General features: G+C 43.0%; 1 protein-coding gene across 2 annotated transcripts in view; it reads left to right on the forward strand.

The window, feature by feature from the left end:
- Positions 1-13,738, forward strand: part of LOC115157476 (kinesin-1 heavy chain) — a 53,201-nt gene that overhangs the window by 12,244 nt on the left and 27,219 nt on the right. For both annotated transcript variants that reach the window (XM_029705747.1, XM_029705749.1), the window contains exons 2-9: positions 1,204-1,291; positions 2,965-3,143; positions 4,390-4,438; positions 5,202-5,257; positions 5,513-5,600; positions 5,784-5,908; positions 13,165-13,269; positions 13,563-13,708. In XM_029705747.1, the coding sequence (XP_029561607.1) occupies positions 1,204-1,291; positions 2,965-3,143; positions 4,390-4,438; positions 5,202-5,257; positions 5,513-5,600; positions 5,784-5,908; positions 13,165-13,269; positions 13,563-13,708 (836 nt within the window). The remainder of the gene's footprint in view (positions 1-1,203; positions 1,292-2,964; positions 3,144-4,389; positions 4,439-5,201; positions 5,258-5,512; positions 5,601-5,783; positions 5,909-13,164; positions 13,270-13,562; positions 13,709-13,738) is intronic.

Raw genomic sequence — 13,738 nt, forward strand, 5'->3', positions numbered from 1 at the left:
TCAAGCAGGACCAGGGAGGACCCACAGAGGAGGACTGATCTGAGGGAGAGATCAAGCAGGACCAGGGAGGACCCACAGAGGAGGACTGATCTGAGGGAGAGATCAAGCAGGACCAGGGAGGACCCACAGAGGAGGGCTGAGCTGAGGGAGAGATCAAGCAGGACCAGGGAGGACCCACAGAGGAGGACTGATCTGAGGGAGAGATCAAGCAGGACCAGGGAGGACCCACAGAGGAGGACTGATCTGAGGGAGAGATCAAGCAGGACCAGGGAGGACCCACAGAGGAGGACTGATCTGAGGGAGAGATCAAGCAGGACCAGGGAGGACCCACAGAGGAGGACTGAGCTGATCAAAGTCAATCATACAAGTTATGAAAGTAATGTTCGAGCCACTTTAGCGGTTCAGCCTGAACAACTAGCTGCATGGGCCCTATTGCATCTCTGGTCTTCATAGGCATTTATTTTTATTTAACCTTTATTTAACTAGGCAAGTCAGTTAAGAACACATTCTTCTTTACAATGACGGTCTACCCCGGCCCAACCCAGACGACGCTGGGCCAATTGTGCGTCGCCCTATGGGACTTCCAATCACGGCCAGATGTGATACAGCCTGGATTTGAACCAGGGACTGTAGTGACGCCTCTTGCAATGAGATGCAGTGCCTTAGACCTCTGCGCCACTCGGGAGCAAAGCCAGGGTTATGGGTTCGATTCCCACGGGAGACCAGTATGAAAATGTATCCACTCACTACTGTAAGTCGCTCTGGATAAGAGTGTCTGTTAAATGACAAGAAGTGTTGTATTGGTGGTTATAATTATCTGTCTCTGTCAAAGAGCTTGGGTATCTTGTGCGTTCTAGTGAGACCAGTACCTTTAGATAGCTCATCTGCAGGGTATTACCCCTTACTGTGGGACACTTTATGTTGACTCTTATGATGAAATAGGAAGTATTTAAATTCAATGTCAGGCAGACAGTTGTGAAACTCATTCTCAAAATTTTTTCTCACTCTCTGTATCTCTCTCTCTCTCTCTCTCTGTCTCTCTCTCTCTGTCTCTCTCTCTCTGTCTCGCTCTCTCTGTCTCGCTCTCTCTGTCTCTGTCTCTCTCTGTCTCTCTGTCCCTCTGTCTCTCTCTCTCTGTCTCTCTGTCTCTCTGTCTCTCTGTCTCTCTCTGTCTCTCTGTCTCTGTCTCTCTCTGCCTCGCAGAGCAAACCGTTCCAGTTTGACAGAGTGTTCCAGCCTAATACGACACAGGAGCAAGTATACAACGCCTGCGCCCAGAAGATCGTCAAAGGTGAGCTCTGCTCAGACATTGTTTATGAACACTCTGTTCTACTGTAGATGTTTGCTAACCCCTAAGGTCGATGTCCGCGCCCCCGTGGAAATCTAATTAGCATAATACAAAAATCCCCATTAAAATGAGTCAGTTTAAGCCAGAGATATGTTTTTTTTTGCATTGCTTCTCAATCCACCGCATCCACCTATGTTGCACTTCCGTGTCTTCAGTGAAAGCTGGCAGAGCTATAGCGGTGTTTGTCAGACCATGAGACATCCCCAAAAAATGGTTTTCTCTCAAAATCGTCTGTAGCGTCTGAACAGTTTAGCTTACAAACTATTATGAGATATGAGAGTCTCACAAACATGCTGATGTTCACCGTTTTGCTGTACGACACCCACAAGCATCTTGGGACTCGTCTGAAGTCGGTACAGTCGATCTGCCAACTTCTGTCTGTAGCATCCGAACTTTTTGGGCTACACACTAATATGATTAATCTGTGCAAAGGTGGGACTATCACGAACACGTACATGTCGGTTGTTTTGCTCTAGGACGCCCACAGGCCTCACAAGACTCATCTGAAGGTCCCCCGGTACCAGTTGACAAAATGTGTGGAAGTATACTGTATATGGAGACCGAAATATTGGGTTAAATACATGTAAATAGTACCCGCAAAGTTCCTTAATCTAGTGTCTGTGTTCTTTTGCACATCTTAATCTTTTCTTTTATTGGCCAGTCTGAGATATGGCTTTTTCTTTGCAACTCTGCCTAGAAGGCCAGCATCCCGGAGTCGCCTCTTCACTGTTAACGTTGAGACTGGTGTTTTGAGGGTACTATTTAATGAAGCTGCCAGTTGAGGACTTGTGAGGCGTTTGTTTCTCAAACTAGACACTCTAATGTACTTGTCCTCTTGCTCAGTTGTGCACCTGGGCCTCCCACTCCTCTTTCTATTCTGGTTAGAGCCAGTTTGCGCTGTTCTGTGAAGGGAGTAGTACACAACGTTGTACGAGATCTTCAGTTTCTTGGCAGTTTCTGAGGACGCCTTCATTTCTCAGAACAAGAATAGACTGACCAGTTGCAGAAGAAAGTATTTGTTTCTGGACATTTTGAGCCTGTAATCGAACCCACAAATGCTGATGCTCCAGATACTCAACTAGTCTAAAGAAAGCCAGTTTTATTGCTTCTTTAATCAGAACAACAGTTTTCAGCTGTGCTAAAATAATTGCAAAAGGGTTTTCTAATGATCAATTAGCCTTTTAAAATTATAAACTTGGATTAGCTAACACAACGTGTCATTGGAACACAGGAGTGATGGTTGCTGATAATGGGCCTCTGTACGCCTATGTAGATATTCTATTAAAAATCAGCCGTTTCCAGCAACAATAGTCATTTACAACATTAACAATGTCTACACTGTATTTCTGATCAATTTGATGTTATTCTAATGGACAAAAAATTAGCTTTTCTTTCAAAAACAGGGACATTTGTGTGTGTGTGTGTGTGTATTTCTTTGTGTGTGTGTGCGTATTTCTTTGTGTGTGTGTTTCTGTGTTTTTATGTGTGTTTGTGCATTTCTGTGTGTGTGTGTGTGTGTGTGTGTGTGTGCGTGTGCGTGCGTGTGTGTGTGCGTTTCGGAGGAGTTGGGTACATTTCCATCTTGTATGGATTAATATCGATTCCTCTTCTTCCAGATGTTCTGGAGGGGTACAACGGGACAATATTTGCATATGGACAGACGTCATCCGGCAAAACCCACACGATGGAGGGAAACCTCCATGACACAGATGGGATGGGGATCATCCCCAGGATAGTGCAGGACATCTTTAACTACATCTACTCAATGGACGAGAACCTGGAGTTCCACATCAAGGTAGCTACTGGCTAGAGCTCTACTACATCAGAACATAGAGTTCTACATCAAGGTAGCTACTGGCTAGAGCTCTACTACGTCAGAACATAGAGTTCTACATCAAGGTAGCTACTGGCTAGAGCTCTACTACGTCAGAACATAGAGTTCTACATCAAGGTAGCTATTGGCTAGAGCTCTACTACGTCAGAACATAGAGTTCTACATCAAGGTAGCTACTGGCTAGAGCTCTACTACATCAGAACATAGAGTTCTACATCAAGGTAGCTACTGGCTGGAGCTCTACTACGTCAGAACATAGAGTTCTACATCAAGGTAGCTACTGGCTAGAGCTCTACTACGTCAGAACATAGAGTTCTACATCAAGGTAGCTACTGGCTAGAGCTCTTCTACGTCAGAACATAGAGTTCTACATCAAGGTAGCTACTGGCTAGAGCTCTACTACGTCAGAACATAGTTCTACATCAAGGTAGCTACTGGCTAGAGCTCTACTACGTCAGAACATAGAGTTCTACATCAAGGTAGCTACTGGCTAGAGCTCTACTACGTCAGAACATAGAGTTCTACATCAAGGTAGCTACTGGCTAGAGCTCTACTACGTCAGAACATAGAGTTCTACATCAAGGTAGCTACTGGCTAGAGCTCTACTACATCAGAACATAGAGTTCTACATCAAGGTAGCTACTGGCTGGAGCTCTACTACGTCAGAACATAGAGTTCTACATCAAGGTAGCTACTGGCTAGAGCTCTACTACGTCAGAACATAGAGTTCTACATCAAGGTAGCTACTGGCTAGAGCTCTTCTACGTCAGAACATAGAGTTCTACATCAAGGTAGCTACTGGCTAGAGCTCTACTACGTCAGAACATAGAGTTCTACATCAAGGTAGCTACTGGCTAGAGCTCTACTACGTCAGAACATAGAGTTCTACATCAAGGTAGCTACTGGCTAGAGCTCTACTACGTCAGAACATAGAGTTCTACATCAAGGTAGCTACTGGCTAGAGCTCTACTACGTCAGAACATAGAGTTCTACATCAAGGTAGCTACTGGCTAGAGCTCTACTACGTCAGAACATAGAGTTCTACATCAAGGTAGCTACTGGTTGGAGCTCTACTACGTCAGAGTTGAATTGCTTTACAGTAGCTAGTTGAAAGACATTCAGTAGAATCACTTTAGTTGACCGGGTTTTAAAACCTGTTGATTTCTCTCTGTGGATACTTTCTAATGAGACTCCTCTTATTTTCCAGGTTTCATATTATGAAATTTACTTGGACAAGATTCGGGACCTCTTGGATAGTAAGTCTTAGGCAGAGTGAACACAGTATATGTCCTAAATGGCGGCCTATTACCTACGTAGTGCACTACTTTAGACCATAGCCCTATGGGCCCTGGTTAAAACTAGTGCACTACATAGTGAATAAGGTGCCATTTAGGACACATCATGTATAGCGTGCCTCTCCTCCTGGCTTGTGGCCATGCTGGTGTGGATAATTGGCTAGTTTACATCGCTGTCTGTTAAAAGGAGCTGATTAATGAAATGTTGCATGTTGAAACAGGAAAAGGGTGGATGTTCAGGACATCAGCTGGAAATGTTACTGACATTAGAATGAACAGTCTGTTCATGTTTGGACTGAAGAGAAAGAATGTCTGCATTGTGCTCTGTAAACATACTGTATTTGTAACGGTTGTTAAATACATTTTCCTCACCCAGTTTGAGGTTTCTTCACACACACGCAATGATTCTTAAATGGCAAGTTCAATCTCCGTTTATAAGCAGAAGACGGGCTTTCTGCTGTGGCTCCAGAACTATCCAGAATAGTCTACAGTAGGAGTGTCAACTCATTCCATTGAGGGCCTAGTGTCTGCAGGTTTTGGTTTATTCCCTGCAGTTAAGCCCTGGACAACCATGTGAGGGGAGTTCATTACTAATTAGTGACCTTAATTCATCAATCAAGTACAAGAGAGGAACGAAAACCTGCAGACACTCGGCCCGTCGTGGAATGAGTTAGACACCCCTGGTCTAGAGTCTTGACTATGTTGCATGTTTCCTTCTCTCCAGTGTCAAAGACCAACCTGTCAGTGCATGAAGACAAAAACAGAGTTCCCTATGTCAAGGTGAGTCTTTAATCCAGGAATGAATCCAGTCTTTAATCCAGTACACTGTCTGAGTTTAGACTGCAGCCACCTAATAACATAAAACATGGTGTCACCTCCCTATGAAAAGACAGGCTCTGAAGCTACTCAACTGTACATGCACCACTCTAACTCTCTTTGGAAAGAAGTGACTGCTTAAAGCCATTTCTTTTTCTTATTACATTACGAGTTGATAAGATGGTCCAGTGTCACATCATGGGTTTTCTTTGTCCACAGGGATGCACTGAGAGATTTGTCTGCAGCCCAGAGGAAGTCATGGACACCATTGATGAAGGAAAATCTAACAGACATGTAGCAGTTACAAGTAAGAGTCCGCCCTAATGTGCATCCCATGTGGCACCCTATTCTCTTTATAGTGCACTGCTTTTGAGGGCTCTGGTCGATGAAGGGAATAGGGTGCCTTTTCAGACACAACCAGTCTCTATTTGTGTATTATTATTCTACCTGCCTGATCAGCGCTGATCTCAGATGTGTTGTCTTGTCTCAGACATGAATGAGCACAGCTCCAGAAGTCACAGTATCTTCCAGATCAACGTGAAGCAGGAGAACACTGCTACAGAGCAGAAACTCAGCGGGAAGCTCTACCTCGTCGACCTGGCTGGAAGTGAAAAGGTAGGAAAAGACTATCTGAGGTTAGCTTATTGCTGGTTCAGGAATAAAACAATGAAAAGAGAATCCTGCACACTGGTCCTGTTCTGATGAAGACAGACAACTGATTCCGATATGTCATTTTTGTGAAGGGATACTGGCAAGAGTAGTGTGCAGGCTTTCTTTTTTTAGATAAAATGTACAACAACACAACATGTATGAGTCAAAACATCCTGATCTGGCCCCTCATGACTCTACTAACTGCCTGCTGTCTGAGGGAAAGAGAGCTCCCTCACATAAATTCTCTCTCTGCTGCTCTCTCTCTTTCACCCTCCTTCTCACTTCCTCTCTCTGTTGCTCTCTCTCTCTGCTGCTCTCCTGCTCTCTCTCTCTATCCTGCTCTTTCTCTCTCTCTCTCTCTCTTCCTCTCTCTTCTGCTCTCTCTCTCTGCTGCTCTCTCTCTCTGCTGCTCTCTCTCTCTGCTGCTCTCCTGCTCTCTCTCTCTATCCTGCTCTTTCTCTCTCTCTCTCTCTTTCTCTCCTGTTCTCTCTCTCTCTCTCTTTGCTGGTCTCTCTCTCTATCCTGTTCTTTCTCTCTTTCTCTCTCTCTCTCTCTCTCTCTCTCTCTCTCTCTCTCTCTCTCTCTCTCTCTCCTGTTCTCTCTCTCTCTCTCTCTCTTTGCTGGTCTCTCTCTCTCTCCTGCTCTCTCTCTCTCTCTACTGCTCTCTCTTTCAATTAAATTTCAATGTAAGGGGCTTTATTGGCATGGGAAACATATGTTAACATTGCCAAAGCAAGTGAAATAAACAAAAGTGAAATAAACAATGAAAACTTAACATTCACAATAGTTCCAAAAGAATAAAGACATTTCAAATGTCATATTATGTTTATATACAGTGTTGTAATATATATATATATTTATTTAACCTTTATTTAACTAGGCAAGTCAGTTAAGAACAAATTCTTATTTACAATGACTGCCTACCGGGGAATAATGGGTTAACTGCCTTGTTCAGGGGCAGAACGACAGATTTTTACCTTGTCAACTCGGGGATTCGATCCAGCAACCTTTCGGTTACTGGCCCGGCCCCACGCCCAAACCACTAGGCTACCTGCCGCACAAAAGGGAAAATAAATAAACATAAATATAGGTTGTATTTACAATGGTGTTTGTTCTTCACTTTTCTTGTGGCAACAGGCCACAAATCTGGCTGCTGTGATTGTACACTGTGGTATTTCACCCAGTAGATATGGGAGTTTATCAAAATTGGATTTGTTTTCGAATTCTTTATGTAATCTGAGGGAAATATGTGTCTCTAATGTGGTCATACATTTGGCAGGTTAGGAAGTGCAGCTCAGTTTCCACCTCATTTTGTGGGCAGTGTGCACATAGCCTGTCTTCTATTGATAGCCTGGTCTGCCTACGGCGGCCTTTCTCAATAGCAAGGCTATGCTCACTGAGTCTGTACATAGTCAAAGCTTTCCTTAAGTTTGGGTCAGTCACAGTGGTCAGGTATTCTGCCACTGTGTACTCTCTGTTTAGGGCCAAATAGCATTCTAGTTTGCTCTGTTTTGTTTAGTAAATTCTTTCCAATGTGTCAAGTAATTATCTTTTTGTTTTCTCATAATTTGGTTGGGTCTAGTTGTGTTGCTGTCCTGGGGCTCTGTGGGGTGTGTTTGTGTTTGTGAACAGAGCCCCAGGACCAGCTTGCTAAGGGGACTCTTCTCCAGGTTCATCTCTCTGTAGGTGATGGCTTTGTTATGGAAGGTTTGGGAATCACTTCCTTTTAGGTGGTTGTAGAATTTAACGGCTTTTTTCTGGATTTTGATAATTAGCGGGTATCGGCCTAATTGTGCTTTGCATGCATTATTTGGTGTATTACATTGTACATTGAGGATATTTTTGCAGAATTCTGCGTGCAGAGTCTCAATTTGGTGTTTGTCCCATTTTCTGAATTCTTGGTTTATGTTCCTTTTGATGGAATAGAAGGCCCTTCTTGACTTGTCTCTCAGATCGTTCACAGCTTTGTGGAAGTTACCTGTGGTGCTGATGTTTAGGCCAAGGTATATATTCTTTTTTGTGGTCTAGGGCAACGGTGTCTAGATGGAATTTGTATTCATGGTCCTGGCAACTAGACCTTTTTTGGAACACCATTATTTTGGTCTTAAAACCTCTCTAGGGTATGTGGGACGAACTCGTCCCACCTACGTAACAGCCACTGGATTTTTGAATCGTTAGAAATACTATTACTTCAATTTCTCAAACATATGACTATTTTACAGCTATTTAAAGACAAGAATCTCGTTAATCTAACCCCACTGTCCGATTTCAAAAAGGCTTTACAACGAAAGCAAAACATTAGATTATGTCAGCAGAGTGCCCAGCCAGAAAAAATCAGACACCCATTTTTCAAGCTAGCATATCATGTCACATAAACCCAAACCACAGCTAAATGCAGCACTAACCTTTTATGATCTTCATCAGATGACACACCTAGGACATTGTGTTATACACTACATGCATGTCTGTTCAATCAAGTTCATATTTATATCAAAAAACAGCTTTTTACATTAGCATGTGACGTTCAGAAAAAGCATAACCCCCGCAAACTTCCGGGGAATTTACTAACAGTTTGCTAAATTACTCACGATAAACGTTCACAAAAAGCATAACAATTATTTTAAGAATTATAGATACATTACTCCTCTATGCACTCAATATGTCCGATTTTAAAATAGCTTTTCGGATGAAGCACATTTTGCAATAATCTAAGTACATAGCCCGGCATCACAGGGCTAGCTATTTAGATACCCACCCAGGTCAGCCTCCACCAAAATCACATTTCCTATAAGAAAAATGTTCTTACCTTGCTTGTTCTTCGTCAGAATACACTGCCAGGACTTCTACTTCAATAACAAATGTTGGTTTGGTCCCAAATAATCCATTGTTATATCCAAACAGCGACGTTTTGTTCGTGAGTTCTAGACACTATCAGAATGCTTCATCACAGTGTCGCGCATGGCGCATTGGCGTGTCAAAAATGTCTAAATATTCCATTACCGTACTTCGAAGCATGTCAACCGCTGTTTAAAACCAATTTTTATGCCATTTATCTCGTAGATAAGTGATAATATTCCGACCGGGAATATGCATTGAGCCTAAACAGCCGAATAAAATTTCTCCTCAGGAGCGAATCGTGCACGCGCCTCATTCAAAGGTCCTCTGAGCAGCCACTTACAAAAGGTGATAATGTGTTTCAGCCTGAGGCTCCCTCGTAAACCTTCAGTTATTTCCCGGGCTCTGAGAGCCTATTGGAGCCCTGGGAATTGTCACGTTACAGCTAAGATCCTTACTTTTCAATAAAAAGATGCAAGACGCACGACTCCTTGTCAGACAGGGTACTTCCTGCTTGAAACCTTGTCAGGTTTTTGCCTGCCATAGGAGTTCTGTTATACTCACAGACACCATTCAAACAGTTTTAGAAAATTCAGAGTGTTTTCTATCCAAACCTGAACAATAATATGCATATTCTAGCTTCTGAGTTGGTGTAGGAGGCAGTTAAAAATGGGAACATATTTTTTCCAAAATTCTCAATACTGCCCCCTATCCTCAAAAGGTTAATGAGATTTACTGTCAGGGCCCAGGTCTGACAGAATCTGTGCCGAAGATCTAGGTGCTGCTGTAGGCCCTCCTTGATTGGGGACAGAAGCACCAGATGATTTTTGTAGGGTGAGGCCGGGTGCTGCAGACTGTTCTAGTGCCCTTGCCAATTTGTTGATATATATGTTGAAGAGGGTGGGGCTTAAGCTGCATCCCTGTCTCAACCCCCGGCCCTGTGGAAAGAAATGTGTGTGTTTTTTGCCCATTTTAACCTTAAACTTGTAGTTTGTGTACATGGATTTTATAATTTCGTATGTTTTTCCTCCAACATCAATTTCCATCAATTTGTATAGCAGGCCCTCTTGCCAAATTGAGTCAATAGCTTTTTTTAAATCAACAAAGCATGATAAAACTTTGCCTTTGTTTTGATCTGGGTTTTTTTTGTCAATTAGGGTGTGCAGGGTGAATACGTGGTCTGTTGAATTTGTTGTCTGTATATTTTATCATTTCATTTAGGATACCATCAATGCCACAGGCCTTTTTTGGTTGGAGGGTTTGTATTTTGTCCTGTAGTTCATTCAATGTAATTGGAGAATCCAGTGGGTTCTGGTTGTCTTTAATAGTTGATTCTAAGATTTGTATTTGATCATGTATATGTTTTGTTCTTTGTTATAGAGCCAAACAGATTGGAGGAGTGGTTTACCCACACATCTCCGTTTTGGATAGATAATTCTTTGTGTTGTTGTTTGTTTTCCCAGAAGTGGTTAGAGTCTATGGATTCTTCAATTACATTGAGCTGATTTCTGACGTGCTGTTCCTTCTTTTTCCGTAGTGTATTTCTGTATTGGGGCGGCAGGTAGCCTAGTGGTTAGAGCGTTGGGCCAGTAACCGAAAGGTTGCTAGATCGAATCCCTGAGTTGACAAGGTAAAAATCTGTTGTTCTGCCCCTGAACAAGGCAGTTAACCCACTGTTCCTCGGGCGCTGAAGACGTGGATGTGGATTATTGCAGCCTCCTGCACCTCTCTGATTCAGAAGGGTTGGGTTAAATGCGGAAGACACATTTCAGTTGAATGCATTCAGTTGTACAGTACCTCCCTTTCCCTATTATTTTAGTGATTCACCATAGTGAAGGCGTATGCTCAGGTTTTCTGGGTCTCTATGTTTTTGGTTGGATAGATTTCTCAATTTCTTTCTTAGGTTTTTGCATTCTTCATCAAACCATTTGTCATTGTTGTTCATTAGGCAACAACAAATTCTATCAATTTGGCAACAACAAATTCAATCCCTTCTAGACAATTTCCTGGACAAAACATTTCATTGTAATAGTGAAGGTGTAAACTTGGCAGTAGAAACCCTAAACAGTATATTTGACCTCTCAGCTTCCTTATCAAATCTAAACATTTCAAGCAGACAACCTAAGAAAATAGTTTTTTGGTAGGTTTCCACACTAATTTCCTTCCATCAATAGCATTTCTTAATATTATTCAGTTCCTTTGGCTTTGATGCCTCATGATTGAGGGTTGAGGTCAGTGATAAAGTAGTCTACAGTACTACTGCCAAGAGATGAGCTATAGGTGTACCTACCGTAGGAGTCCCCTCGAAGCCTACCATTGACTATGTAAATACCCAGCGTGCGACAGAGCTGCAGTAGTTGTGACCCGTTTTTGTTGGTTATGTTGTCGTAGTTGTGCCTAGGGGGGCATATGGGGGAGGGAATGCTGTCACCTACAGGCAGGTGTTTGTCCCCCTGTGTGCTGAGGGTGTCAGGTTCTTGTCCGGTTCTGGCATTTAGGTCGCCACAGACTCTCTCTTTCTCTCTCTCCTGCTCTCTCTCTTTCTTTCTCTCTCTCTCATCTGCTCTCTCTCTCTCCTGCTTTCTCTATCTTCTGCTCTCCTGCTTTCTCTATATTCTGCTCTCTCTCCTGCTTTCTCTCTCTCCTTCTCTGCTGGTCTCTCCCTCTTCTCTCTCTCTGTCGCTCTCTCTGTTGGTCTCTCTCTCTTCTCTCTCTTTCTTTCTTTCTCTCCCTCTTCTGCTGTCTATCTCTCTTTTACCCTCTCTCTCTCTCGTTCTCTTCTGCTGCACTCTTTTATACCCCCCCTCTCTGTCTCTAGATTTATCTCTGAGTAAATGTACATAGCCCACAATATCTCTTTTATACCACCCCTCTCTCTCTCTCTCTCTGTTGGTCTCTCTTTCTTCTCTCTCTGCTGGTCTCTCCCTCTTCTCTCTCTCTGTCGCTCTCTCTCTCTGTTGGTCTCTCTCTCTTCTCTCTCTTTCTTTCTTTCTCTCCCTCTTCTGCTGTCTATCTCTCTTTTACCCTCTCTCTCTCTCGTTCTCTTCTGCTGCACTCTTTTATACCCCCCCTCTCTGTCTCTAGATTTATCTCTGAGTAAATGTACATAGCCCACAATATCTCTTTTATACCACCCCTCTCTCTCTCTCTCTGTTGGTCTCTCTTTCTTCTCTCTCTGCTGGTCTCTCCCTCTTCTCTCTCTCTGTCGCTCTCTCTCTCTGTTGGTCTCTCTCTCTTCTCTCTCTCTTTCTTTCTTTCTCTCCCTCTTCTGCTGTCTATCTCTCTTTTACCCTCTCTCTCTCTCGTTCTCTTCTGCTGCACTCTTTTATAACCCCCCCTCTCTCTCTAGATTTATCTCTGAGTAAATGTACATAGCCCACAGTCTCTTTTATACCCCCCCTCTCTCTCTAGATTTATCTCTGAGTAAATGTACATAGCCCACAATATCTCTTTTATACCCCCCCCCGCTCTCTCTAGATTTATCTCTGAGTAAATGTACATAGCCCACAATATCTCTTTTATACCCCCCCTCTCTCTAGATTTATCTCTGAGTAAATGTACATAGCCCACAATATCTCTTTTATACCCCCCCCTCTCTCTCTCTAGATTTATCTCTGAGTAAATGTACATAGCCCACAATATCTCTTTTATAAATGTACATAGCCCACAATATCTCTTTTATACCCCCCCCCCTCTCTCTAGATTTATCTCTGAGTAAATGTACATAGCCCACAATATCTCTTTTATACCCCCCCCCCTCTCTCTAGATTTATCTCTGAGTAAATGTACATAGCCCACAATATCTCTTTTATACCCCCCCTCCTCTCTCTCTCTAGATTTATCTCTGAGTAAATGTACATAGCCCACAATATCTATTTTATACCCCCCCCCTCTCTCTCTAGATTTATCTCTGAGTAAATGTACATAGCCCACAATATCTCTTTTATACCCCCCCCTCTCTCTAGATTTATCTCTGAGTAAATGTACATAGCCCACAATATCTCTTTTATACCCCCCCCCTCTCTCTAGATTTATCTCTGAGTAAATGTACATAGCCCACAATATCTCTTTTATACCCCCCCCCCTCTCTCTCTAGATTTATCTCTGAGTAAATGTACATAGCCCACAATATCTCTTTTATACCCCCCCCCTCTCTCTCTCTCTAGATTTATCTCTGAGTAAATGTACATAGCCCACAGTCTCTTTTCCCAGTTGTCTAATCTGTTGGTATTATCAAGACTGATGAACATGGTTAGGTTATGTCACTCAGACCACATGTTTGACCCATCCCAATATATTATTAAGGCCTCTGGTGCACAGCAAGTGTTTGACTGTACATGTGATCTATCTTACCAGACGGTCCCTGCCTGTCTCTTTGTTCCCAGGTCAGTAAGACGGGGGCGGAGGGAGCTGTGCTGGACGAGGCCAAGAACATTAATAAGTCTCTGTCTTCACTGGGCAACGTCATCTCAGCCCTGGCAGAAGGTTCTGTGAGTATCCCTCTACTACCTCAGATACTATGACTGGTGGTTTGGTTGGTGTAAAGATGAGCTGACCCACGAAAGCCCAAAACCTCACATCAACAGTCATTATTTTACAGATCTAAATAGATATTCCTCAAGGCCAGCTTTTGGTTCTAGCTGATTCACAGTTGTATAATTCCACTCCTTTTGTTTCAATCATAGATTAGTTTGTTTAGTTTCTTCTTTGTTCAGAATGTAACAACTTGAATGGGAATTGTATTGTTGTTTCTCTTAGTGAATGTTGTTTTGTTATGTTTCAGGGTTATATCCCGTACAGAGACAGTAAAATGACCAGAATCCTTCAGGACTCTCTGGGGGGGAACTGTAGGACCACCATAGTTATCTGTGCCTCTCCCTCTGCCTACAACGAGTCAGAGACCAAGTCCACCCTCATGTTTGGACAGAGGTGGGCTCACTAGCTCCTAAAGGCATAGTT

This window comes from Salmo trutta, chromosome 21 (genome assembly GCF_901001165.1).
Source record: "Salmo trutta chromosome 21, fSalTru1.1, whole genome shotgun sequence".
Classification (NCBI taxonomy): Eukaryota; Metazoa; Chordata; class Actinopteri; order Salmoniformes; family Salmonidae; genus Salmo; species Salmo trutta.